Genomic DNA, 24732 nt, shown 5'->3' on the forward strand with positions numbered 1-24732 from the left:
AAGTTGGATACAGAAGTTGGTTCCTAAGATTTAGTCATATTAAGTTCAAACAGAACTCTTGGCTTGCTTAATAATGGCTGGCAAGGCAAAACATTGTAACTTTTTCCCTAATTACAGAAGCATACTCCTGGTATAAAATTTGGAAAATAAAAACCAAACAAAATTAATGAAATAAATATCTATTTAATATTTTGGAATATTTCCTTCCAAACATTATAAAACTTGAAATTAAACTCTATATTCAGTTGTGCATCACATTTTTTTTTCACTTACTATTAAAAGCACTTTTTCATGTTGTTAAATCGTTTTCTAAAATATGACTTCTAAAACTTACACAGTATTTCATGGTATGATGCTCCATTAATTTATTCCCCCATTGTCAGATAGTTTCACTATTTTTGTTTTGATTTGAGACAGTCTTGCTCTGTCGCCCAGGCTGGAGTGCAGTGGCGTGATCTCGGCTCACTGCAACCTTCACTTTCTGAATTCAAGTGATTCTCCTGCCTTAGCCTCCCAAATAGCGGAAACTAGAGGTACAGGGCACCATGTCTGGCTAATTTTCTGTAATTTTAGTAGAGATGGGGTTTCACCATGTTGGCCAGGCTGGTCTCGAACTCCTGGCCTCAAGTGATCAGCCTGCTTTGGCCTCAGCAGTTTGAAACCAGTCTGACCAATATGGTGAAACCCCATCTCTACTAAAAATACAAAAATTAGCCAGGCGTGGTGGCACACACCTGTAATCCCAGCTACTCAGGAGGCTGAGGCAGGAGAATCACTTGAACCCTACAGGTGGAGGTTGCAGTGAGCTGAGATTGCGCCACTGCACTCCAGCCTGGACAACAGAGGAAGACTCCGTCTCAAAAAAAAAAAAAAAAAAAAAAAAAAAAGTAAAAGATAAAAGTCAAACGAGGAAGAAACAAGTGTTGTCATTAGGGAGGGGGTAGTGACATTTGGACACCAGTGGCTTCCTATAGTATTACCCTTAGGATAAAACCCAAATTCCTTTACTTGGCCTATTAGTGCCCTTCAGGAACCAATTACTCTTGTTCTTTGAACAAATTTACTCTCTTCATGTCCCTGTCCTTTGCCCCATATTCCCATCCCCACTCCCATGAACTTCCTCTCTTACCTTAGGATCTTTCATAATTTTCTCCCCCTCCCTGCAGACCATCCTCCTACAGTAGCCCCAGCCCCCAAAACACATACATACTATCACTTTGATTCACTTGGCTTTTACTCTTTCCTCAGCTTCCGGAAAGCTGTCCTGGATTCCCTTAAAATTGGTCAGATGCCACTGCTATGTTCTCCCATAACGCTGTGCACTTCCTCCATCATGGTATTATTCTTCCACCACACTGCCTTACAGACTTCCTGTTTATAGTCTGTCTCATCTGTTAGGCTACAAGCCTGACAAGATTAGGAGACAAAATGTTCTCATTCCCCATTATCCCTCCTCCACCGTATGCATGCAAGTGCATAATACAGTTTCTAGCAGAGCAGTACTCAAACATGTTTGCTGAATAATCAATAATCACTGAACAACAATCTAGTCTGTTTATAAGACATTGGACTTGTGGTGCTCTCAAACCATAACACAGCTAAAGTGATTGCTCCTTAGCATCTACAAAATGCCATTGAGTTACATAAACCAACCAAGATTACCATTCATTCATTCATTCATATGAGACATTTAGGGATATGTTGACAAGTCACAAGGGTTCCTAGTCAAGTGTGCCAGGTCTAGTAAATGAGCCACTGCTACAAAGCAGAAAAGGCAGTGCGACAGAGGTGAGGCCAGAGGGGCATCTCATCAGCCTGTGGAAGGGGGCAAGGAAACATGAGGGACAAGCCTGTGGAAACAGCCTGTGGAAGGGGGCCTGTGGAAACAGCCTGTGGAAGGGGGCCAAACAGCCTGTGGAAGGGGGCAAGGAAACATGAGGGAAAACATCTAGTAAAACAAAATCTAGGGCAATGCTTAAGTTGTGCTGCATTTATTTACTCAATATTTGGGGGGCACCTATTATTTGTCTGCCATTATTTTAGACAATGGAGACACAGGATCGAACAAAACGAAGTCCCTAATCTCATAGAGGTTACATTCATGTAGAGACAGACAACACACAAGAAAAAAAAAAAGGCCAGGCACGGCGGCTCATGCCTGTAATCCCAGCACTTTGGAAAGCCGAGGCAGGTGGATCACTTGAGATTAGGAGTTCAAGATCAGCCTGGCCAAATGGCAAAACCCAGTCTCTATTAAAAAATACAAAAATTGGCCGGGTGCAGTGGCTCAAGCCTGTAATCCCAGCACTTTGGGAGGCCGAGACGGGCGGATCACGAGGTCAGGAGATCGAGACCATCCTGGCTAACACGGTGAAACACTGTCTCTACTAAAAAATACAAAAAACTAGCCGGGCGAGGTGGCGGGCGCCTGTAGTCCCAGCTACTCGGGAGGCTGACGCAGAATGGCGTAAACCCAGGAGGCGGAGCTTGCAGTGAGCTGAGATCTGGCCATTGCACCCCAGCCTGGGCGACAGAGCGAGACTCCGTCTCAAAAAAAAAAAAAAAGAGAAAAATTAGCTGGGCACAGTGGCTCACACCTGTAATCCCAGCAACTTAGGTGGCTGAGGTATGAGAATCGTTTGAACCAGGGAGGCGGAGGTTGCAGTGGGCTGAACTTATACCACTGTAATACAGCCTGGGTGACAGACGAAGACTCCGTGTCAAAAAAAAAAAAAAAAGAAAAAAATTATAGATAGATAGATAGATAGATAGATAGATAGATAGATAGATAGAAAGAAAGAAAGAAATATAGTATGGCAGATGGGGGTTAAGTTGTATGAAGAAAAATAAAACAAGGTATGGGGCATAGAGAGTAAGGAAGGTGGCAGGATGCTATTTTCTATAAGGGCAGTAAGTCATGACAGACAAAAGACCTCACTGATAAGGTGACATTTCAGAAATCTGAAAACAGCAGGTCATGTAGATTCCTGGGAGATGAGTGGTTGAGGCAAAGACAGTAGCCAGTCCAAGGGCCTCAGGGTGGGACAGAACATTTGAGGAACAGCAAGAGAGCCCGTGGGGCTAGAAGAGAATGAGGAAAGGAGAGAAGAGATGAGGTCAGAGAGGTAACTGCCAGATTATGTAGGATGTAGGGTCTTGAGGGCAGAACTACTATCAGCCCAGGGGGTATCTTTGTGCGGTTTAGAAAAAGAGGTCCCTTCTCTGGGCAGACTTGGCAAGAGGAGCAACACTGGACTGTGGCCTCTACTTGTTCCAGCGCTGGAGCAACAGCCTCAGTTGTAGGAATTTAGGCTTTCCTCTGAGTGAGATGCGAAGCCTTTAGAGGCCTGTGTGCAGAAGAGTGACAGCTGACTTAACATGTTAAATAATTGTTCTTGGCCAGGCATGGTGGCTCATTCCTATAATCCCAGCACTTTGGGAGGCCGAGGCGGGCAGATCACCTAAGTTCAGGAGTTTGAGACCAGCCTGACCAACATGGAGAAACCCTGTCTCTACTAAAAATACACCATTAGCTGGGCATGGTGGTGCATGCCTGTAACCCCAGTTACTGGGGAGGCTGAAGCAGGAGAATCACTTGAACCTGGGAATCGGAGGTTGCGGTGAGCCAAGATTGTGCCATTGCACTCCACCCTGGGCAAGGTGGAACTCTGTCTCAAAAAAAAAAAAAAGAAAAATTTTGTTCTTGTTGTTCTGTGGAAAACAGATTATAGGACGCAAGGGTCAAAGCTGGAAATACTGTTAGGAGGCTACTGCAATCAATAATCAAGGCAAAAGATGATGGTAGCTTGAATCAGGTTGGTAAAAATGGAGGTAGTGGGAAGTGTTCTGCATATATTTTGAAAATAAGGCCAAGATCAGCCAAGGTAGGTAAGATGTGGGATATAAAAGAGCAGTCAAGGATGACCATAAAGTTTTTGGCCTTAGTGACTGGAGAAATGGGAATTGCTATATATAAAGATGGGAAGAGCAATTTCATGAAATTAACTGTTTGGGGCCTGTCCATTAGAGATGTTGAGTACATAGCTGGATATGTGAATATGAAGTTGAGGTAAGTGGTCTGAGTGACAGATAAGTTTATGAGTCATTTGCATATGATGACTTTAAAAGTTATTAAACAAAATGAGATAACCAAGAAAATGCAGACAAAGCAGAGGTCCAGAGACTGGGTCTTGGGGATACTCCATGGTTAGAGGTCTGGCAGATCAAAAGGAAGCAGCAAATGAGCCTGGAAAAGAGCCTCCAGGGTGGCAGAAAAACACAAAGAGGGGAAGTCAGGTAAAGAAAGGGTTTCAAAAAGAGATGGAATGAGCAACTGTGTCAAATACTGCTGACAGATCAAATAAGATGAAATGACCATTGAATTTAGCAACATGGAGGTCATTAGTGACCATTACAAGAGCTATCCCATCAGAATGGTGGGGACAAAAGCCTGACAGGAGTGGATTCAGACAACAGAAGGGAAAGATTAGAGACAATGTGTACAAGCAACTCTGGGAAATTTTGTTGTAGAGACTAGTTGGCCGACTATGGTATGAAAAATGTTCCAGAAGGCAGGGCGTGGTGGCTCACGCCTGTAATCCCAGCACTTTGGGAGGCCGAGGTGGGTGAATCATTTGAGGTCAGGAGTTAGAGAACAGCCTGGCCAACATGGTGAAACCCCATCTCTACTAAAAATACAAAAAGTAGCCGGGTATGGTGGTGGGTGCCTGTAATCCCACCTACTCGGGAGACTGAGGCAGGAGAATTGCTTGAACCTGAGAGGCGGAGTTTGCAGTGAGCTGAGACCGCGCCACTGCACTCCAGCCTGGGCGACAGAGCGAAATTCCGTCACACACACACGCCCACACCCACGCACAAAAAAAAAAAAAAAAAAAGGAAAAGGAAAAAGGAAAAACGTTCCAGGAAGAAGAAATGATCGGAATCTTCAGAAATGCCAAAACACGGGAGAGCATAAGTCAGGAAATTAAATTAGCTTCATTTACTAAAATGTAGAGTAATGGGTTTAGCAGATTGGGTTGTAAGGAAGGCAGAGGCTGCATGTCATTCTAAGAGATTTGAATTGTATCCTGAAGGTGAGGTATTTTAAGTAGAATAATAACACACATTTACCTTTCAGAATGAATATTTTGGAGGCAATAGTGAAGGGGGGTTAGAAAGGAGAAAAGACTGGAGAGAGATAAAGAGTTACATACGGAACCCCTACAAGAGAAAATGAAAGTCTGAATTTGGGGATGGGGTCGCAGGCGGTAGAGGATGAAGAAATAAATACAGAAGCCATTAAGAAGGTTCCTTAGAAAGGACTCTGTGGTTTGTGGAGTGGAGAAAGGACAGGGGGAACTTGCTTCTAATTGGCCTCCTTGTCGGAAGGGCACCAGATACATATCCCCAAAACTTCCTCTCAGATCCAAGACTCCCAAAGCCCAAATTTGGAAATTCTACAACTAAATAACCATTCTGCAGGTTTCTTTTCCGTACGGCTTCACTTTAAAATTTGAAAACTCCTGAGATTTTTAAACATATTAAAGCTTGTCACACTAAGGAGTGACACACAATACTCAGACTCTTCTTCCCTAGGCTGGGAGAGACTTGGCGGTTGAAAGCAGGGAGGGGCTACAGGCGAGAAAGGGCTGAACCCCCGCTTCCGAAGATTTCACCTATTTTTCAGTTTGCCTGGAGCAGGCCATGCAGATTCCCTTCCCTTGGAGGCCTAGGGAGCGGCTGGTAGATCGCTGATTCTCTGCCCCTCACCGCTTCTGCAAGTGGGTGAAGGACACCTTTCGTGCCCCGCACTCTCGGCCCGCCCCTTAACCTTTCTTCCTAGTCACTTCCGGCCCGTTTCCACGCTCCGGAAACCATTATTCCGCTTCATCCTCCCTCCAGTCCTCACCTGAGTCCCTTTCTCCAAACACCGACTTTAGTGCTTAGAGATAGTAACTAGGGAATCTGGGAGGCGGAACTGCATCTTGGGACAAGTAGTCCAAGGTAGAAGAAAGCAGTGGAGAACTACAATTCCCAGAATACACTTTCATTTCCTACCTCTTCCCCAATGAGGCCCCCGTCGACCCACCTCCTTTTAAAAATTCTCTTAGCCACGTTGACTGCACGGGAAAAACCTTTTTAAAACATTTTTTACGTTGCTTAAACTTACCATTTCGAAAGCATTCCGAAGGCTAAAGTGAGAAATAAGCCCCGGTTAGGGAGAGGAGAAACGAGTTTCACGTCCTGGTCTAGCACCGGGTTGGATTGTCGCTGGGATGGCAGTCAGGCATTTGGTGTGGTCGCCTAAGGGGTGGGTCTTTCGGCTGGGGCGCCGGGAAACCCCGTGGGCCTGCGCGGCGTTCTTCCTTTTCGATCCGCCATCTGCGGTGAGTGTCTGCTCTTCGGCCGCTCTGGGGCTAGCGCCCTATGCCGCCTTCTGTTGTGATCCCTGACCTAACCCATCTCTTCCTTTTCCCCAACCTCAGGTGGAGCCGCCACAAAAATGCAGATTTTCGTGAAAACCCTTACGGGGAAGACCATCACCCTCGAGGTACGGGCCAGGTGGTCATGAGGAAGCCAAGGTCCGAATAAGGTCCTGAGGTGGATTTTAGGACCGGCGCTGCTTTCCATGACTTAGACAATGATTCCGAATTTGGGTTCTAAAACTTAAGCTTTGAAATGAGTATCTTTTGCGGAGCAACGGCCTCAAGGTGATTTTCGGTGGCCAAAGGCGGGCCTCTCACCTCTCGAGGGGTGCCAGCTAGTTAAAACGAAGGAGCTGCGCCGGGTAACTCCCCCCGCCGGGCGCGAGCACGTGTGGCCCTGTGGCGGCCGCCCGCCCTGGGCTGGGGAGATGAAGGTGCTTTCCGGTAGCCGACTTGGGAGGTTGCCCACTGGGTGGGTAATAGGTCTCTTGAATAGGTTTCAGCCCTGTCGCCGGTTCGGTTCGGTGGTAATTGTCAAACTAAATGAGTTCTGCTGTAGTTCCGTAATGTGTAAGCAACATACTTTCATTTTAACATTCATAGGTTGAACCCTCGGATACGATAGAAAATGTAAAGGCCAAGATCCAGGATAAGGAAGGCAAGTAATATTTTGTAGTTAAGAAAACTTAACCTGTGGAGACTTCAGCCTACTTGTAGGTGCTAGATATATCTGCTCATGGTGAGGCGGGGAAGGGCAGATTGACAAAGCAAAATACTTGGGAAATAACACAATAAATGTTTGTGATCGGGGAGCACAGTCCGTAGATTGGAATCCTTAAGGTGTATTTCACTTGTGTGAATTTGGACACTTACTTATTTTGTGTGAGATGGGAGTCTCCTCTGTCGCCCAGGCTGGAGTGTATTGGCTGGTCCCGGCTCACTGCAGCCTCCGCCTCCCGGGTTCAAGTGATTCTTGCGCTTCAACCTCCCTAGTAGTGGGGATTACAGGCGTGCAGCACCACGCCCGGCCAATTTATTGTATTTTTAGTAGAGACTGCGTTTCACCATGTTGGCCAGGCTGGTCTGGAACTCCTGACCTCAAGTGATCCCCCCACCTCGGCCTCCCAAAGTGTTGGCATTACAGGCGTGAGCCACTGCAGACAGCCCAGTATTGTCCCTAAGATTAAATGCAGTAAAACGTGATGTGTAAAGATTTAGAACCATGCCTAACCTCTAGTAAGGGCTTATGGTCAGCTGTTAGTACCATGTATTTGATTAAGGGGTGTTACCTTATAAATTTGGAGCACATCACAGGCTTCGTGTGCTGTGACTTCTTGTTTTTTTCTTACTAGGAATTCCTCCTGATCAGCAAAGACTGATCTTTGCTGGCAAGCAACTGGAAGATGGACGTACTTTGTCTGACTACAATATTCAAAAGGTCTGTCTAGGGGAAGAGCAGCCTCTTAAAAAAAATGTTATTTTGGAAATTTTTTATTTTACTTTTTTTGAGACAGGCTCTGACTTTGGCACAGTCACTGCAGCCTCTATCTCTCAGACTCAGGTGGTCCTCTCACCACCTTCTGTAGTTGGACCTACACCACCATGCCCAGGCTGGTCTCAAACTCCTGGGCTCAAGTGATCTTCCCACCGTGGCCTCCCAGCGCTGGGATTACAGACGTGAGCCACTCCATGTGGTGTATTTTGGACATTTTGACACGCAAAAGGGGAGAATGGCATTAGATTAGGAGTAGATTTTTAGGTAACTCCTATACTGATACTTGAGAAGCGCTACTGTAGTTTTTCCCATTATGAATTTTGCAAGTTGCATCCCATGGTGTGATGTAATGCATTCTTTAATCTCCCTATAAACTGTTAAGAATCAGATACTTTATTGGGATGGGGGCAGCAAGATTACCTCATAAATGTTACTGTGTACTGCTACTGCTTTTAATTAAGAGATGCATAATGTTGGGTGTGCCCATTTTTAGTGGAATCGTGAAAGCTTACGTCATTCTTCCATTAACAGGAGTCTACTCTTCATCTTGTGTTGAGACTTCGTGGTGGTGCTAAGAAAAGGAAGAAGAAGTCTTACACCACTCCCAAGAAGAATAAGCACAAGAGAAAGAAGGTTAAGCTGGCTGTCCTGAAATATTATAAGGTGAGCCAGTTAAAGTGATGGGCAGAATGTCAGCAAAGTCTTGGCTTATTTGGAAAACTTTATAGTAACTTGTCAGTATTTTCTTGGACTTAAGTATCTAGTATTACCCCACTTTGGTTTAAATGAGGTATTCTGGAAATGAGAAATTCAGACTTCTGGGGTTTTTCCTGTTTGGTTTTTGAAATCACTTACGTAATAGGGTTCTGAGTTTAAAGTCGGGTCTGGGTTCAGGTCTTACCTTTGTCTACGACTTGCAAAGCTGGCCTTTAGTGTTCAGAAGTCCCAAGACTTCTGAATATTTTCATTGTAGTAATAATAACTGGTGAGAATTTAGGGTGCTTTGGTTTGTAAGCACGAAAACTACCAGTATTACATAGTAAAAGCTTAAATATTTTGAGTCACTTAAATTAGACTTCAGAATGTGTTGTAAAATTATCTTACAGCAGGTTTGTACTTTTCAGGTGGATGAGAATGGCAAAATTAGTCGCCTTCGTCGAGAGTGCCCATCTGATGAATGTGGTGCTGGGGTGTTTATGGCAAGCCACTTTGACAGACATTATTGTGGCAAATGTTGTCTGACTTATTGCTTCAACAAGCCAGAAGACAAGTAACTGTATGAGTTAATAAAAGACACGAACTAACCTTTATTGTTGGATTTCATTACAGTAAAAAGAATAGTTTTTAAGCACCAAATTGATGGTCACACCATTTCCTTTATTAGTGCTACTGCTATCACTGTATGAATGTTGCTTCTGGGGATTGTGTGACCCAGTGGTTCTGTATACCTGCCAGGTGCCAACCACTTGTCAAGGTCTTGATATTTTCAATTCATAGTAACTTCTTAGAATACGTATACTTTGGCAGAAGTTACACAAGCCAGTTTTTGTTTCTGTCCATCTTGACCTCAACACAATAGACATTTGGGGCCAGGTAAGTCTTTGTTGTGCGGTCTGTCATGTGATGAGCAGCATCCCTTCCCTTTACCCATTCAGTGGCCAGTAGTGCCTATCTCTTGTCTTTGAGAATCACGGTTTGTGTAGGTGTTAAGACCTTGGCTTAAAAGAGACCTTGGCTAAGCATACTTCTGTTAAAGGCTAAAGTTGCCAACTCAAAAATGGATACTGGCTGGGAGTGGTGGCTCAAGCCTGCAATCCCTACACTTTGGGAGGATCACTTTGTGTCCAGGAGTTCAAGACCAGCCTGGGCACCATAGCAAGACCCCGATCTCTGCCAAAAAAACCATAGGCTGACTCCTATGGTCCTGCCTACTGGGGAGGGTGAGACAAAAGGATCCCTTGAGCCCAGGAGCTGTAATCATGCATTGCACTTCATCCTGGACAAGACCTGTTTAAAAAAAAAAAAAAAATGCATCCACAGTCTCTGGGTGGTTTCAGTGGAATGTTTGCTGTCTGTCATACAACTCTTGGGAATTTAATGTTTGTTCAGGATGGATCCCTATAAAGGAATGATTACTTATTTGTACTGTTAACACTAAAAGACAGTTTAGTTTCAAGCAGGACTTGGGTAGCATATCTTCCTTTGGAGCTCAATTCAGGGAAAGCTGGTTCACTTGATAAGCCTCTTAACTAAAGCATCCACTTTAAAGAAATCAGTGATGTGTAAGTAATTAACAATTACCTTTTACCATATTGCCAGTCTTTCCATTAAAGGATTTCTAGCTGGAGGCATCCTTAAATAAGATTTCCTATTTCTGAGCACTTCTGACAGTTTGTGCATATGAACACATGGTAGAACAACTTAGATACTTTTTGGCCAGTAGTAGTGCATTTCTACCTTCAAAAAAGCAACACGTTGAGTTATTTACATCTTTAATGTATTTTAAAATCCTGGATCCCAAGAAGTCTTGGCTTGAATTTGTTTTTCTTCGTAACAAACAATTCTATCTCCCACTTTAAATTCCATATTTTCTTCATCTAAACTGAGACCACAATCCATTCCCGTTTTGACAATTGAAATGTCATCTTTATGGTGTTTCAGTGAGGTTAATGAACCTTAAAAAGATATAATTTAAGGTTAGTATATTCAATAAATGATAAGTACCTACTAAATACTACATTATATGGTGTTACCAGGAAATTACACTGAAATTCTTAAAAATTGCATGGTCCTGTCATGTTAAATAATGGGACTGAATACCAGGGGAACCCCCTGAAAAATGAAGTTTGCTGTAACTAAGACTTAATTTATAGCAAAATACCCTAAATCTCCTATTTCAAAGGTAGACACAAACTTTTTGCTGAGGATAGGATGGTACTTGAGATATAAAACCAACATACATCTCAAGCAAAGGGAACCGATCAACTACAGACAATTTAGGAGTTACAACAGCAATAAGAAATGGCCTGAGCTGAGATTATGGACATGAAAGATGAACAGATTTCAGATGGTTATGTAGTCAACAGGTTTTGGTGACTGGATATAGGAGATTTTGATGTTGCTTACCCTTCCAAATTACATGTCCATCACGGGTTAATTTAAATTTTTTTTGTTTTTCTAACTGTCCCTTTTGGACTCTGCAGCCAGCCACAGGAACTTTTTTCTTCCCTTCTGTTATAGAGAAGGTAGCTAGTATAGATGCCTCACCTTCAGGAAGAAGAGAGCATTAATGTGCAGAAAACTAAAGATTCTGAGAAATATGCAATTTCTGACATTCTGTGGTATAAGAATTAAAGGTATGACAAAAATCCAAATTCATGCCTAGAAAAAAGTCTAGGTTTCTTTAACTCCAATTTTATTTTCCTGACCAATATTAAGAATAAAAATGCATGAAAATCTTTGGCTATTCTTTTTTTTTTTTTTTTTGAGACGATCTCACTTTGTCATCCAGGCATGATCTTGGCTCACTGCAACCTCCACCTCCGGGGTTCAAGTGTTTCTCCTGCCTCAGCCTCCCAAGTAGCTGGAATTACAGGCGCCCACAACCACATACAGCTGATTTTTATATTTTTGGTAGAGACGGGGTTTTACCATGTTGGCCAGGTTGGTCTCAAACTCCTGACCTCAAGTGATCCACCCACCTCGGACTCTCAAAGTGCTGAAATTACAGGCGTGAGCCACTGCACCCAGCCATCTTTGCCTATTCTTGTCTGCTCCATGAAAACCTTGTTTTAAGCTTTCATTCAATATGTTTTCAAGAGTAGATCATCTGTCATTACTTTCTCTTTTATCTTTTTAAAAAAACTTTTACAGATGGGTCACCCAGGCTGGAGTGCAGTGGCATGATCATATCTCACTGTAATCTCAAGCTCCTGGGCTCAAGCAATTCTCCTGGATAGCTGAGACTACAGGTGCGTGCCACCATACCCAACTAATTATTTTATTTTTACCTTTTTTTTGTGGAGGCTGGTCTTGAATTCTTGGCTTCACGTGATGGTCCTACCTCAGCCTCCCAAAGTCCTGGGATGACACACGTGAGCCACTGCACCTGGTCTCATTATTTTTCATTTTGCCACAGGTAATTTATATCTACTTAGAACTACTAATTGAGTCTTTTTTTTTTCCTTTTTTTTGAGATGGAGTTTCGCTCTTGTTGCCCAGGCTGGAGTGCAATGGTGCAATCTTGGCTCACTGCAACCTCTGCCTCCCGGATTCAAGTGATTCTCCTGCCTCAGCCTCCCAAGTAGCTGGGATTACAGGCATGCGCCACCACACCTGGCTAATTTTGTAATAAAGACGGGGTTTCACCATGTTGGGCAGACTGGTCTCAAACTCCCAACCACAGGTGATCCGCATGCCTCGACCTCCCAAAGTGCTGGGATTATAGGCATGAGCCACCACGCCTGGCTGAGTCTGTTTTTTTTACTGACTAAAAATTAATACAAATTCCAATAATGAAGTAACACGCACTAATGAACCAGTTTTCTAGGGAGCTATTTTACTGGTGGTGGTAGTGTTATCTGACTGGTGTGTTTGCTTAATCCTAGAAACCCTCATGACTTAGTGTTCCAAATTGCTCTTAGCACAAGAACATAAAAATCTCTGTACGATCATGTTGAGCAGGTCAGAAAAACCTAAAATAATAAATCTGTTATGTAGATTAAAAATGCAAAATCAAATCTCATCATGGGGAAACACTGGACAAATCCAAATCAGGGTACATTCTACAAAACAGCTGGCCAATATGCTTCAAAAATGTCAAGGTCAAAAAAGACAAAAATTGAAGAACTGTTCCAGATTAAATGGAGCCAGAGAGATATGACAACATGGATATATTATAATCCATGATCCCGGACTGGGGAAAAAAAGTACATTGTTGGGACAATGGACAAAATGTGAATATGGACTGTGTATTAGATAACTGAATTGTATAAATAAACGTTAAGTTTCTTGAGTTTGATTAGTTCTATGGTTTTATAAGATAGTCTCTTTTGCTTAGCAGATGTACATATTTAGAGGCAAATAGGCATTATATCTCAAACATTTTCAAATGGTCCAGGGAAAAAAAATCCGTGTGTATGGAGCAGGACAAAAATGAGGCAAATAGGAGAAAATGTAAACAACTGGTGAATTAGGTAAAAGATATATAGGAGTTCCTTGTATTTCTCTTGCAATTTACCTGGAAATTTAAAACTATTATCAAAATTAAAAGTTAACCAAAAAAAAAATCTACATGGGGAGGGAAAAAAAACAGATGAGGTAATTTAATCAATTTTAAATAAACTCAGTCTACTCTGGCTGATATATGCTAGAAACAGTATTTTTAAATATTTAATATTTCAATGTAAATTTTCTTCTTAAGGTAGACTTCTCTGCCAGCCCTACAACAAAGTCAACAGCTCTTTCCATGACACTGTTAATAATCTTTATGCATTCAATAGTAGTATAATTTGTATTATAATTATTTGTTCATATCTAAACTGGAGGGCAAGTTCTTAATTCCTTATTTGCTTTTGTATCCTCAAGGCATAGGCACAATGTGTTACACAGGGCAGGTGTTTACATAAGAAGCTACAATGAATTCTCATGGTAGTCTTTTTTTCTAGAACACACGATATATCTTTCAACATTGAAAACATTTCCTCTAAGCTCTGAAGTGCTATTTATAGCACCTACTATACTAATTTTTAAATGTAACACTCAGTGATCACTCACCTACTGGGTGTTCTTCCACAGCACAGGGTAATCTGCTGCTCAGTTCCTCTTGCAAATCTTCAACAAGACGGTAAATTATTTTGTGAAGTTTCATTTTTACACCTTTTTTTGCAGCTGACTCTTGGATAACTTTGCCTACATTCACATTAAAGCCATATATAACACCTAGCAAACAGAAATATGATGAATGAAGTAGCACAAAGATTACATTATAATCATTTATTTGTCTTTCAAGCAGAAACTTGAATCTAAATTATTTTCTAAATTAAAATAGCAAATAAGAGTCCGGGTGCCGTGGCTCACACCTGTAATCCTATCACTTTAGGAAGCTCAGGCAAGTGGATCACCTGAAGTCAGGAGTTCGACACCAGCCTGGCCAACATGGTGAAACCCCGTCTCTACTAAAAATACAAAATTAGCCAGACGTGGTGGTGGGCACCTGTAATTCCAACTACTTGGGGGGCTGAGGCAGGAGAATCGCTTGAACCCGGGAGGCAGAGGTTGCAGTGAGCTGAGATCGTGCCGTTGCACTCCAGCCTCGGCAAATAGAGCAAAACTCTGTCTCAAAAAAAAAAAAAATAGCAATTAGAGGAGGTTAGAAGGTCTATGATTTTTTTCTCACCAAAACTAGTAAATTTTCCAATTGATGAAAGAATTTTATAAATTGTATTGTGGCTTGTTTAACAAAATTTCTTTATAATTTCAAATCCATTCATTTAAGGACCATTAAGTGCCTATAACGTGTAAAGCAGTATGCTAAACAAAATTTGGTTTTTATACCAGAGAAATAAAAACACAAAAAATGACCAGGGCTAAAATATTATTGCTTCATTTTAATAACACTACATTATTAAATTATAATCTTATTGTCTACAATTTTTGTGGTTTGCACTTAGGTATTCAGACGGCCAAAAGATGCCCAAAAATAGTGACTTAATTGGTAAGGGCCAAGAGTTATTTTTAAGAAGCAAGTTTCATGGAGCTGACCATTGCACCAAAAAACAAATAATGTATTTAACTGTAAATACTTTGGGAGAAAAAAAAAGCAAAATGCTCTTGTCTTAAAAAAGATGAATGAAAAAAATTAACCTGGACGGGCACGGTGGCTCATGCCTGTAATCCCAGCACTTTGGGAGGCCGAGGCGGGTGGATCACTGGCGGCTGGGAGTTTGAGACCAGCCTGACCAACATGGTGAAACCCCGTCTCTACTAAAAATACAAAAATTAGCTAGGCATGGTGGCAGATGCCTGTAATTGCAGCTACTCAGGAAACTAAGGCAGGAGAATCTCTTAAACCCAGGAGGCGGTGGGTGCGGTGAGCCCAGATTGCACCATTGCACTCCAGCCTGGGCGACAGCGAGACTTTATCTCAAAAAAAAATTAACCCAAAAAGTAAAAAAAAAAAAAAAAAAAAAGCTTGTCTTAAAAAAAAGCTTTAAGACACTCTTGTCTTAAACAAAATGAATGAAAAAAAATTAACCCACACAGTTTAATACGGAGAAAAACACAATCACCTTGAAACTCCTATCATTAAGAAGTCATTCTGGCCAGGCGCAGTGGCTCAAGCCTATAATCCCAGGACTTTGGGAGGCCGAGGTGGGCGGATCACCTGAGGTCAGGAGTTTGAGACGAAACTGGCCAACCTCATCTATGCTAAAAATATAAGAATTAGACGGGTGTGGTGGTGGGTGCCTATAATCCCAGCTACTCAGGAGACTGGGGCAGGAGAATCACTTGAACCGAGGAGGCAGAGGTGGCAGTGAGCCAAGATTGCACCATTGCATTCCAGCCTGGTTGACAAAAGCAAAACTCCATCTCAAGAAAAAGAAGTCATTCAATTGGCTGGGCACAATGGCTCATGCCTATAATTCCAGCACTTTGGGAGGCCAAGGCAGGTGGACCACCTAGGTCAGGAGTTCAAGACCAGCCTGGCCAACATGGTGAAACCCTGTCTCTACTAAAAATACAAAATTAGCCAGGTATGGTGGTGCATGCCTGTAATCCCAGCTACTCAGTGGGGGCTGTGGCAGGAGAATCCCTTGAACAAGGGAGACAGAGGTTGCAGTGAGCCGAGACGATGCCACATGTCAGCCTGGGCGACAGAGTGAGGCTCTGTCTCCAAAAAAAAAAAAAAGAAAAAAAGTCATTTCAATATCATTCAATACACTGTCTATATTACAGCACAGTACTAAGCCAGTCAGTGCCTATGAAATACGTTTAATTAATCAGTTAGATGTTACCTCTATCCTTTTCAGTAGAGGTGACATCTAACTCTAATCAAGTCAGGTTTCAAAGAAATCTCTTTCCTAAATGATTCCTAATAACTCAACAATGTTTTTGCTTTACTAGGTGTTCCACTTATTTAACAGTCATGAGTCCCCCTTTTTGTGATCATAAATTCAACTAGTAAAGACAGTTCCATGCCTTCTAGGCTTATAAAGCTAAAAAGACCTTTTGCTCTAAAAAGATATGACATATAAAGTTATCAATTACCAAAGATAGGAAGCCAAAAGTAAAAGATGAAGGAAAGACTGAATAGGGTGATTACAGTGCTAGGAACATTCAGAAGTCTAATGAAAGATATGAGAATCAACCGTGGGATAGTAAAGAACTTGGAGGAGTAGGGAGAGGGGGCAGTAATGGTGCTTTGAAAAAAAAGATAAACGTGACTAGGTCTTGAAATAGTTCCCCAAATTTGCAATACAACCACAACAAATGGAGCTATGGCCACAATACTGCACATCCCATTCAGTTTAAATTGCTAGCTGGGACTGGACTATAGCAGGAAGGGTGATGCTGATGGGAATAAATGTCAGGTGTGACAAGCCAAGCAACAAAAGACAGAAGCAGATGGTTCAGTGTTATTTAGGGAACACAGATTAACAAGAAAAAATGGAATCCTTACCATTAAATGTTTCAGCAAGGTTAACATCATTTGCACTTATATCACCTACTCCAAAATGTACTAATTCTAGTTCACACTCGTGTGAAGCATCATAGGTATCTATAATGTTCAAAATGGCCTCAACAGAACCATCAACATCACCTAAATACAGAAAAAGTTTATAATTGTTGCTTTTACGAGTTAGACATCAGCAGACATAAAAATGACAATAATCTATTTAAAGCCATGATAGGAATGTCATTTACCACTAAATCCACTTTTATGTAGGCTTAGCATTACATATACCTACTTGACTTAATAGCATATAATGAGCCAAAGGTTCATTTACAACAAAATCAGCAAGAAATATGTTGAATAAGAAAATCTCTCCTAAAATACTGAAATAATTTTCATGTAAATGTAAAGGACCAAACTATGAGAATAGTTAAAATATATATATATATATATTCAGAGAATGTAATGTAAAATCTTTAAAAAGATACCTTTAATAATCACAGGAAGTACATTTGAATCTCTTTCCATTTCCTCTTTTCGCTTTAAGGATGTTTGTTCTTTTATTTCTAAATACCGTAGAAGTGATCTCTTCTTCCACTGCACATTGCTATACTTCTCACGGGCTTTCTGATATGCTTCTTGGTGTTCCTTTCGCTTTTCTTCTATTATTTTCATATCCTCTTTACCTTTCTCCTGTTCTTGTTCATACTTCCTCCAGTCAACAACTTCACGTGCCCTTGGCTTTATAGGGGAAAAACGCGTTATTTAATGAAGTAGACAACAATAACTGCTAGATTAAAGCCTTTGTGTTGTCCCCCATTAGGAAATTAGCGTAACTCATGTATGAAACTGCTACTTTTATAAGTTTCAAGAAACATGTAAAATTTTGAGAGCTTATATAATTGAAATGATTTAAAAATCTTATCCCCCCAAAATTCTATAGTCTAATGCTATAATAGCACCACTTGCATCCTCACAGCCTCTTATAATCTAGAATTATTTGTTAACATTAATACACATATTTGGTATAACATTGTAAACTGACATTTAAAATCATTATATTACATCCTACATATAGGAATTAAGCTTGATATACCTCAGATTCTACTTCAAGAATTTCTTCTCCTGCAGAAGGAAGGTCTCTCCAGCCTGTAATTCCCACTGGCATGCTGGGATGGGCCTCATGGATTGTTTTTCCATTTTCATCAAACATTGAGCGTACTTTTGCCCAACAATTTCCAGCAACCAGAACACAGCCTTTTCTTAAAGTTCCTCTTTGAATTATAGCTGTAGTAACAGGACTAAAATGAAAATAAAAGTATATTTTTAATGTCATAATCAGGATGTAATTGTACTTTAAGTAGAGCAAAGATATCTTTATGAAGTTTAAATTACATAAACATGTGTATACACAAGATTAATTCTGCCACTTAACTTCTTAAGCAGTTTTTCATACTATAAAAACATTTCAAAGCTGGGTGCAATGGCACACCTGCAATCCCAGCTATTCAGGGGGCTAAGGCAAGAGGATCACTTGAGCCCCCGAGTTCAAAGTCAGCCTACCAAGACCATTTTAAACAAATTTATTTGCAATAGCCAAGAAGTAGAAGCAACCCAAATGTCCATCAAAAGACAAATGGACATTTCTTCCAAAGAAAATGTGGATTTTACATACAAAGGAATATTATACAGTCTTTAAAAAGAAGGAAATTGGCCAGGTATAGTGGCTCATGGCTGTAATCCCAGCAGCACTTTTGAAGGCCAAGGTGGGTGGACTACTTGAGCTCATGAGTTTGAGACCAGCCAGGGCAACATAGCAGGACCCCATCTCAATTAAAAAAAAAAATAGGCTGGGTGAAGTGGCTCACACCTGTAATCCCAGCACTTTGGGAGGCCGAGGTGGGCACATCAACTGAGGTCAGGAGTTCGAGACTAGCCTGGCCAACATGGTGAAACCCCGTCTCTACTAAAAATACAAAAATTAGCCAAGTGTGGTGGCACGTGCCTACAGTCCCAGCTACTCAGGAGGCTGAGGCAGGAGAATCACTTGAACCTGGGAGGCAGAGGCTGCACTGAGCCGAGATCGCACTACTACACTCCAGCCTGGGTGATAGAGCAAGACTCCATCTCAAAAAAAGAAAAATTAAAAAATAAATATTAAATTTTTTTTAAAAAGGAAATCTTTTCACAGGCTACAACATGAATGAAACTCTAGAACATTATACAAAATGAAATAAGCCAGTTACAAATGGACACATACTGTACGATTCCACTCATATGAAGTATCTATAGTAGTCACAAAATAAAAACAGAAAACAATGCCAGGCGTAGTGGCTCACGCCTGTAATCCCAACACTTTGGGAGGCTGAGGCGGGTGAATCACCTGAGGTCAGGAGTTCAAGACTGGCCTGGCCAACATGGCGAAAACCCTGTCTCTACCAAAAATACAAAAAGTAGCCAGGCGTGGTGGCGGGTGCCTGTAAATCCCAGCTACCTGGGAGGCTGAGGCAAGCGAATCGCTTGAACCCAGGGAGCACAGATTGCAGTGAGCTGAGATCATGGCCACTTCACTCCAGCCTGGGCAACAAGAGCAAAAGTCTGTCTCAAAAATAAATAAAAGAAAAACAGAAAACAGAAAGGTGGTTGCCAAGGGCTCAGGAGAAGGACTAAGGTAATTTTAAAAGGTATAGACTTTCAGTTTTACAAGATAAAATAGTTCAACAGATCTGTTGTACAACACTGTGAATAAACAACAATACTGAACTGTATATTTAAATATGGTTAACATAATAAATGGGATGTTAGGTGTTTCTTACCACAATTTTAAAAAAATAATTTCCTACAAGGTCATGCTAAGAGAAGAAACGGAGCAAAGTGTTCTGACAGAATCTTAACCCACTTTCTATCCCAGTCTCCATCAGCTAGGGATTACTCACAGTTGTTAGAGAGTGTAAAACAATGAGAAAACCTCTCTTGCTGATACGGAGGAAAATTCAAGCACACCACTTCAAAGATCTTTCTGCGTATTATATTAATGGGTAAGGTATAAAGAATTTACAAACCCTAAAATGCAACTATTGGTATTTCATTCTAATTTATGTTATCTGTAAGACTTTACCAATTCAGTCGAGTCAGTGGGGGAAAAAAATAAAACAAATTGAACTACTTATGTCATCTAAATATGACTACTAGATGTATATGGATAGTTGCTATGGTCTACTGATAATAACCGCATTCTTGTGTTCTTGTGTCAGTACAAACAATAAAATACTTTTTAAAACAAATGCTTTGAAAATATTGTTCATGAACTAACAATAACATGCAACAAGAATAATATATCATCATATAATCAAGTCACAAAAACCACAGAACAAATTAAAAAGGCAAGCAGTTTAAGAGTCCTACCCTCTTCCTTTGTCTGTGAAAGACTCTATTACTGTTCCTTCCACTGGACCATTGGGATCTGCTTTCAATTCTAATATTTCTGCAAGAGCAACTGTTGCTTCTGCCAAAGCCATCAGATTATTGCCCTTTAACAATAACAAAGGTTGTTAATACACATTAATAAATATTATCAGTAAACATAAATACCAAGGACAGAAAGTCACATAAATCCTTGCAAGATATATTATACTTTTCTCTTTAATCATTAAAAGCATGATTACTCAATTTAACAAAGAAAGGAAGGGAGGGAGGGGAAAAGAAAATAAGAAAAAAGAGAATGGGAAGAATGGAAGGGAGGGAGGGATCAGCAAGAAAACCTGAGCCATGGGCAGATCTTGCAAGGAATAAGTGGCTATTTTTTTTTAAAGTATGGCCACTGGTGGTACTTGTTACTATCCCTTTCATAAACACATGCAATGCTTCATTCTTTTCTTTCTCCTCCGTCTGTCCCTACAATTGTGTTTCCTTCCTCTTGCTTTCTTGTTTTAAGTTCTACTCAACTGAACGAGATTTCACATCTATTATTTCATTTGATCAACTCAAGAATCCTATAAAGTAAATCAAGCATTACTTACCCTTATTAAATAAATGATGAGAAAATAAATAAATGAGGAGAAAAAGCACTAACTAGAGATCTAGGCTCTAAGCTGTGCTTTATAACCACCCAGCTGTGCACCCTTTAAAAAAGAAATCACCTCACCTCCCTGGATCTTCTTACCTCAACCATAAAATGAAGAAGCTGGAGTGGGTGATTCTTTTACCTTTCATGGTCTATGTTTACTATGCTCTCTAGGGCTCCAAGATCACACAGCCGATTAACTGGTGATGGAACTGGAACTGATAGGCAAGGTATTTTTCCACTCCTCGTATCAGCTAAGAGATTGCTCACAGTTGTTACCAAATATAAAACAACAGACAAGGGCCGGGCACAGTGGCTCATGCCTGTAATCCCAGCACTTTGGGAAGCTGAAACTGGCACTTAGGAGTTCGAGACCAGCCAACATGGTAAAACCCTGTCTCTACTAAATAGTCGGGTGTGGTGGCACGTGCCTGTAATCCCAGCTACTCAGGAGGCTGAGGCAGGAAAATTGCTTGAACCCAGAGGCAGAGGTTGCAGTGAGCCAAGATCATGCCATGCACTCCAGCCTGAGACACACAGCAAGACTTTGTTTCAAAAAATAAAAAATAAAACAATAGACAACTGTAAAACAAAACCAAAAAAATTGACTAAATATTTTGCTTACCCACCCACTTATTCCTAGTATTTATTCCAATTTACAAAATGCTGCTCCAAAAAGCAGAACTAGAGTTGTTAACTTGCATGAAGTAATCCTTTACATACCTTAGAAAATCATCTTACCTCCCTGCCACTCTCTTCCAATCCCCTCCATTCCCTTGGAATCATCTCTGACACACCTCCAAATCTGCCTAAGCAGCTTTATATCTACCTACTCATCTCATGGTATCTGGTCAGAAAAGGTAGTCAACTCTTCAAATATTTTAATTTTTTTTTTTTTTAGACAGGGTCTCACTCTGTTATCAAGGCTGGAGTGCAGTGGCATCATCTCAGCTCACTGCAACCTCCACCTCCCTCGCTCAGGTGATCCTCCAGCCTCAGCCTCCCCAATAGCTAGGACTACAGGCACATGCCACCAAGCCAGGCTAATTTTTGTGTTTATTTGTAGAGACAAGGTCTCACCATGTTGCCCAGGCTGGTCTTGAACTCCTGCCTCAATGGATCCGACCATCTCGGCCTCCCAAAGTGCTAGGATTACAGGCGTAAGTCACTGCGCCTGGCCAAATATTTTAATCTTATTGTAGCAAGCTTAACATGTGGCTTTCGGAGTGCAATAACAATTGAGAGATAGTGCAGAAGATAACAAAGTCTAAGTCAGCATTTTATAAATTTCAGAGAAAAAGATGCACAGTTTTACTACTAATGGAGGCATAATTTCTAAGTATCTTGGAGGTAACACATTTAGGAAAAGTAAAGATGAAATGAGATTTAATTGGAGGAAGGTGTAGATTAGCCCACCATCCCTTCAGTGAATGATCAGGAGGAAAAAAAAAAGGCTATATTATATAACAAGGATGGACAAAAAAGGTTACTTAGCAGCAACCTCTACGGGGTAAAAGAATTGGAAAACACTGATATGAGGCAAGTACTGACTTTCCTTGGTGCTTATATTCAAGAAAGAATAGATGGTAATTTTAAAGAAAATGGAATTCATTTAAATAACATTTTAAAACATGTAGCAATTTAATCCACAAAAACATTCAGTCAATCAACAACAAAATCAACTTAATATTTAATCTTGGTATTCATGAACTTTTTGTTTACATCTCTTAAATGCTGTAAGGCCTGTTTTCCACTTGTAAGAGGCATGAAATATAAGCACTTTTTTGTTAACAACTGGATGTCATTTCTGCTTAAGACAGTCTTTGGTCAGGCACAGTGGCTCACACTTGTAATCTCGGTGCTTTGGGAGGCCAAGGTGGGACAATGGCTTGAGGCCAGGTGTTCAAGACCAGCCTAAGCAACACAGTGACACCCTATGTCTACAAAAAATTTTTAAAATTAGCTAGGCATGGGATGGCACCTGCCTGTAACCCAAACTACTCAAGAGGCTGAGGTGGGAGGACAACTTGAGCTTTGGGGGTGAAGGCTGCAGTGAGCTGTGATCACACCATGTCTTTATCCTACTATTTCCCTTATTCCCCATTTATTCTCATCCTAAGTATCTCATAATAAAAAACTTATTCCATTTAGACTTGACTCCACACTGATCAGCTGGTGACTGACCTCTCTGAGCCTAATTCCTAATGTGCCAAACCGAGATAATACCATCTTTGCCTGACACCCGGAAAATGTTTTAAAAACAACACAAATTATGTACATCAAAATGTTCTTTAGATGTAATATACTGTGTGCATTGTGTACAGCGTTCCCATTCAGGCATATTCATATGAAGTCCCCACATTTACCGTAAGTGCGGAGACAGGCACTGCTTGAACATCACCTCCATAATCTTCACATACCACATCATAAGCCAGCAGCTCTTTTTTCACTCTTTCAGGATCAGCCTCAGCTTTGTCACATTTATTTATGGCAAGGACAATAGGAACTGAAAGAAACGGAGTTAAATAGAGTGAAAATGATGACACCTTCAATTCCAGGTATTCACAGTGAAAGACACCAACTTTCTGTTCCAGTTTTCTCTTTACTCAGTGGATGTTTTTATCTAACAAAAGGCCAAAATGACCCACTTTAGAGTCGTATCACCCTACTCTGCTCTCTACACATAAAGAAATCCAGATGCAAGATGTTAAAAGTATAATTATAAGCAGATTTTGAGTGAATAACAGACACCTGAGATTATCAAAAAAAACAATACAGTTGGGCTGGGTGCAGTGGCTCATGCCTGTAATCCTAGCACTTTTGGAAGCTGAGGCGGGTGGATCACCTGAGGTTAGGAGTTTGAGATCAGCCTGGCCAACATGGAGAAATCCTATGTCTACTAAAAAATACAAAAATTAGCCGGGCTTGGTGGCACACGCCTATAATCCCAGCTACTTGGGAGTCCGAGGCAGGAGAATCGCTTGAACCGGGAAGGTAGAGCTTGCAGTGAGCTGAAATCGTGCCACTGCACTCCAGCGTGGGCAACAGAGAGAGACTCCATCTCAAAAAAAAAAAACACAACAAACAATACAGTCATTCCTGGGTATACTGGTGGATTGGTTCTAGGAACCCCCCACCACTGCCTGTATCAAAATCCCAGCATACTCAAGTCTTGCAGCCAGCTCTACAGAACCGTGTGTACAAAAAGTCATGTAAGGAAGTTTCAAATTCTGTGAATGCTGTTTTATTTATGTTTGGTTGAAAAAAATGTGTGTGTTAAGTAGACTCACACAGTTCAAACCCGTGACGTTCAAAGGTCAACTGTATTTTGGGTAGAAAAAGGCCTATCCTTAAACATAAAAGCAAGATCAACAAGTACACTGGAGATATTCTCAAAAAAAAAAAAAAAAATCATGAGAAGATTCCAATTCAATACTACTAGATCATTTGCCTCTTCTTTCCAGGGTTTATTAACACATTGTTAAAACCCAACATCTCATCCTAGGTTAAAACTAAGTACCAATATCACAAATTTCCTTTTAGGACTTATACTATTTATTCATACACCTAGGTCAGTGACCAACACATAGTCGACTAACACATAGGCTCTCAATAAATGTTTACTTAATGAAAGGACCAAATAATCTTTTAATCTACTTATCACTAGACATATCCTCTCTTTAGAGAAATCACACAAAATTCTATGAGATAATTCTGTGGCTGCATTTCATCATCTCTGTAATTTTCTCAGGTATCAAACAGAAATTTTAAAATATACAAAAAAGTTTTCCAATCCACAACATACTATTACAAAAAAGTACATCCCAGCCGGGCACGGTGGCTCACGCCTGTAATCCCAGCACTTTGGGAGGCCAAGGCAGGTAAATCACCTGAGGTCAGGGGTTTGAGACCAGCCTAGCCAACATGGTAAAACACCATCTCTACTAAAAATACAAAAATGAGCTGAGTGTGGTGGCGGTCACCTGTAATCTCAGCTACTCGGGAGGCTGAGGCAGAAGAATCACTTGAACCTGGGAGAAGGAGGTTGAAGTGAGCCTGAGCCAAGATTGCACCA

The 24732-nt window shown here is 41.0% G+C and overlaps 3 protein-coding genes across 21 annotated transcripts in view; 1 reads left to right on the forward strand and 2 right to left on the reverse strand.

Annotated features, from left to right (window-relative positions):
• Positions 1–6281, reverse strand: part of CLHC1 (clathrin heavy chain linker domain containing 1) — a 68914-nt gene extending 62633 nt beyond the window's left edge. For 2 of the 6 annotated variants that reach the window (XM_031655188.1, XM_031655181.1), the window contains exon 1: positions 6170–6281. The gene's annotated coding sequence lies outside the window, so the exon portion shown is untranslated. Of the gene's footprint in view, positions 1–1210; positions 2169–5675; positions 5881–5908; positions 6036–6169 lie in introns of those variants that run through there. The other 4 variants (XM_031655185.1, XM_031655190.1, XM_031655183.1 and 1 more) reach the window with 4 other exon arrangements.
• On the forward strand, positions 6092–9230 carry RPS27A (ribosomal protein S27a). Its single transcript, XM_003908662.2, has 6 exons — positions 6092–6386; positions 6486–6550; positions 7029–7083; positions 7778–7863; positions 8452–8583; positions 9045–9230. The coding sequence occupies exons 2-6, from the start codon at positions 6503–6505 to the stop codon at positions 9192–9194; spliced, it is 471 nt and encodes a 156-aa protein (XP_003908711.1). The 5' UTR covers positions 6092–6386; positions 6486–6502; the 3' UTR covers positions 9195–9230.
• Positions 9231–10395: 1165 nt separating this feature from the next.
• MTIF2 (mitochondrial translational initiation factor 2) overlaps positions 10396–24732 on the reverse strand; it is a 31789-nt gene continuing 17452 nt past the window's right edge. For all 14 annotated transcript variants that reach the window (XM_009184209.3, XM_009184207.3, XM_021924825.2 and 11 more), the window contains 8 exons: positions 23024–23163; positions 20000–20124; positions 17691–17895; positions 17083–17335; positions 16601–16741; positions 13696–13860; positions 11047–11187; positions 10396–10595 (listed from right to left, as the gene is read on the reverse strand). In XM_009184209.3, coding sequence (XP_009182473.1) covers positions 10423–10595; positions 11047–11187; positions 13696–13860; positions 16601–16741; positions 17083–17335; positions 17691–17895; positions 20000–20124; positions 23024–23163 — 1343 coding nt within the window. In that variant the 3' untranslated portion in view covers positions 10396–10422. The remainder of the gene's footprint in view (positions 10596–11046; positions 11188–13695; positions 13861–16600; positions 16742–17082; positions 17336–17690; positions 17896–19999; positions 20125–23023; positions 23164–24732) is intronic.

Source organism: Papio anubis, chromosome 14 (assembly GCF_008728515.1).
Source record: "Papio anubis isolate 15944 chromosome 14, Panubis1.0, whole genome shotgun sequence".
NCBI classification, from domain to species: domain Eukaryota; kingdom Metazoa; phylum Chordata; class Mammalia; order Primates; family Cercopithecidae; genus Papio; species Papio anubis.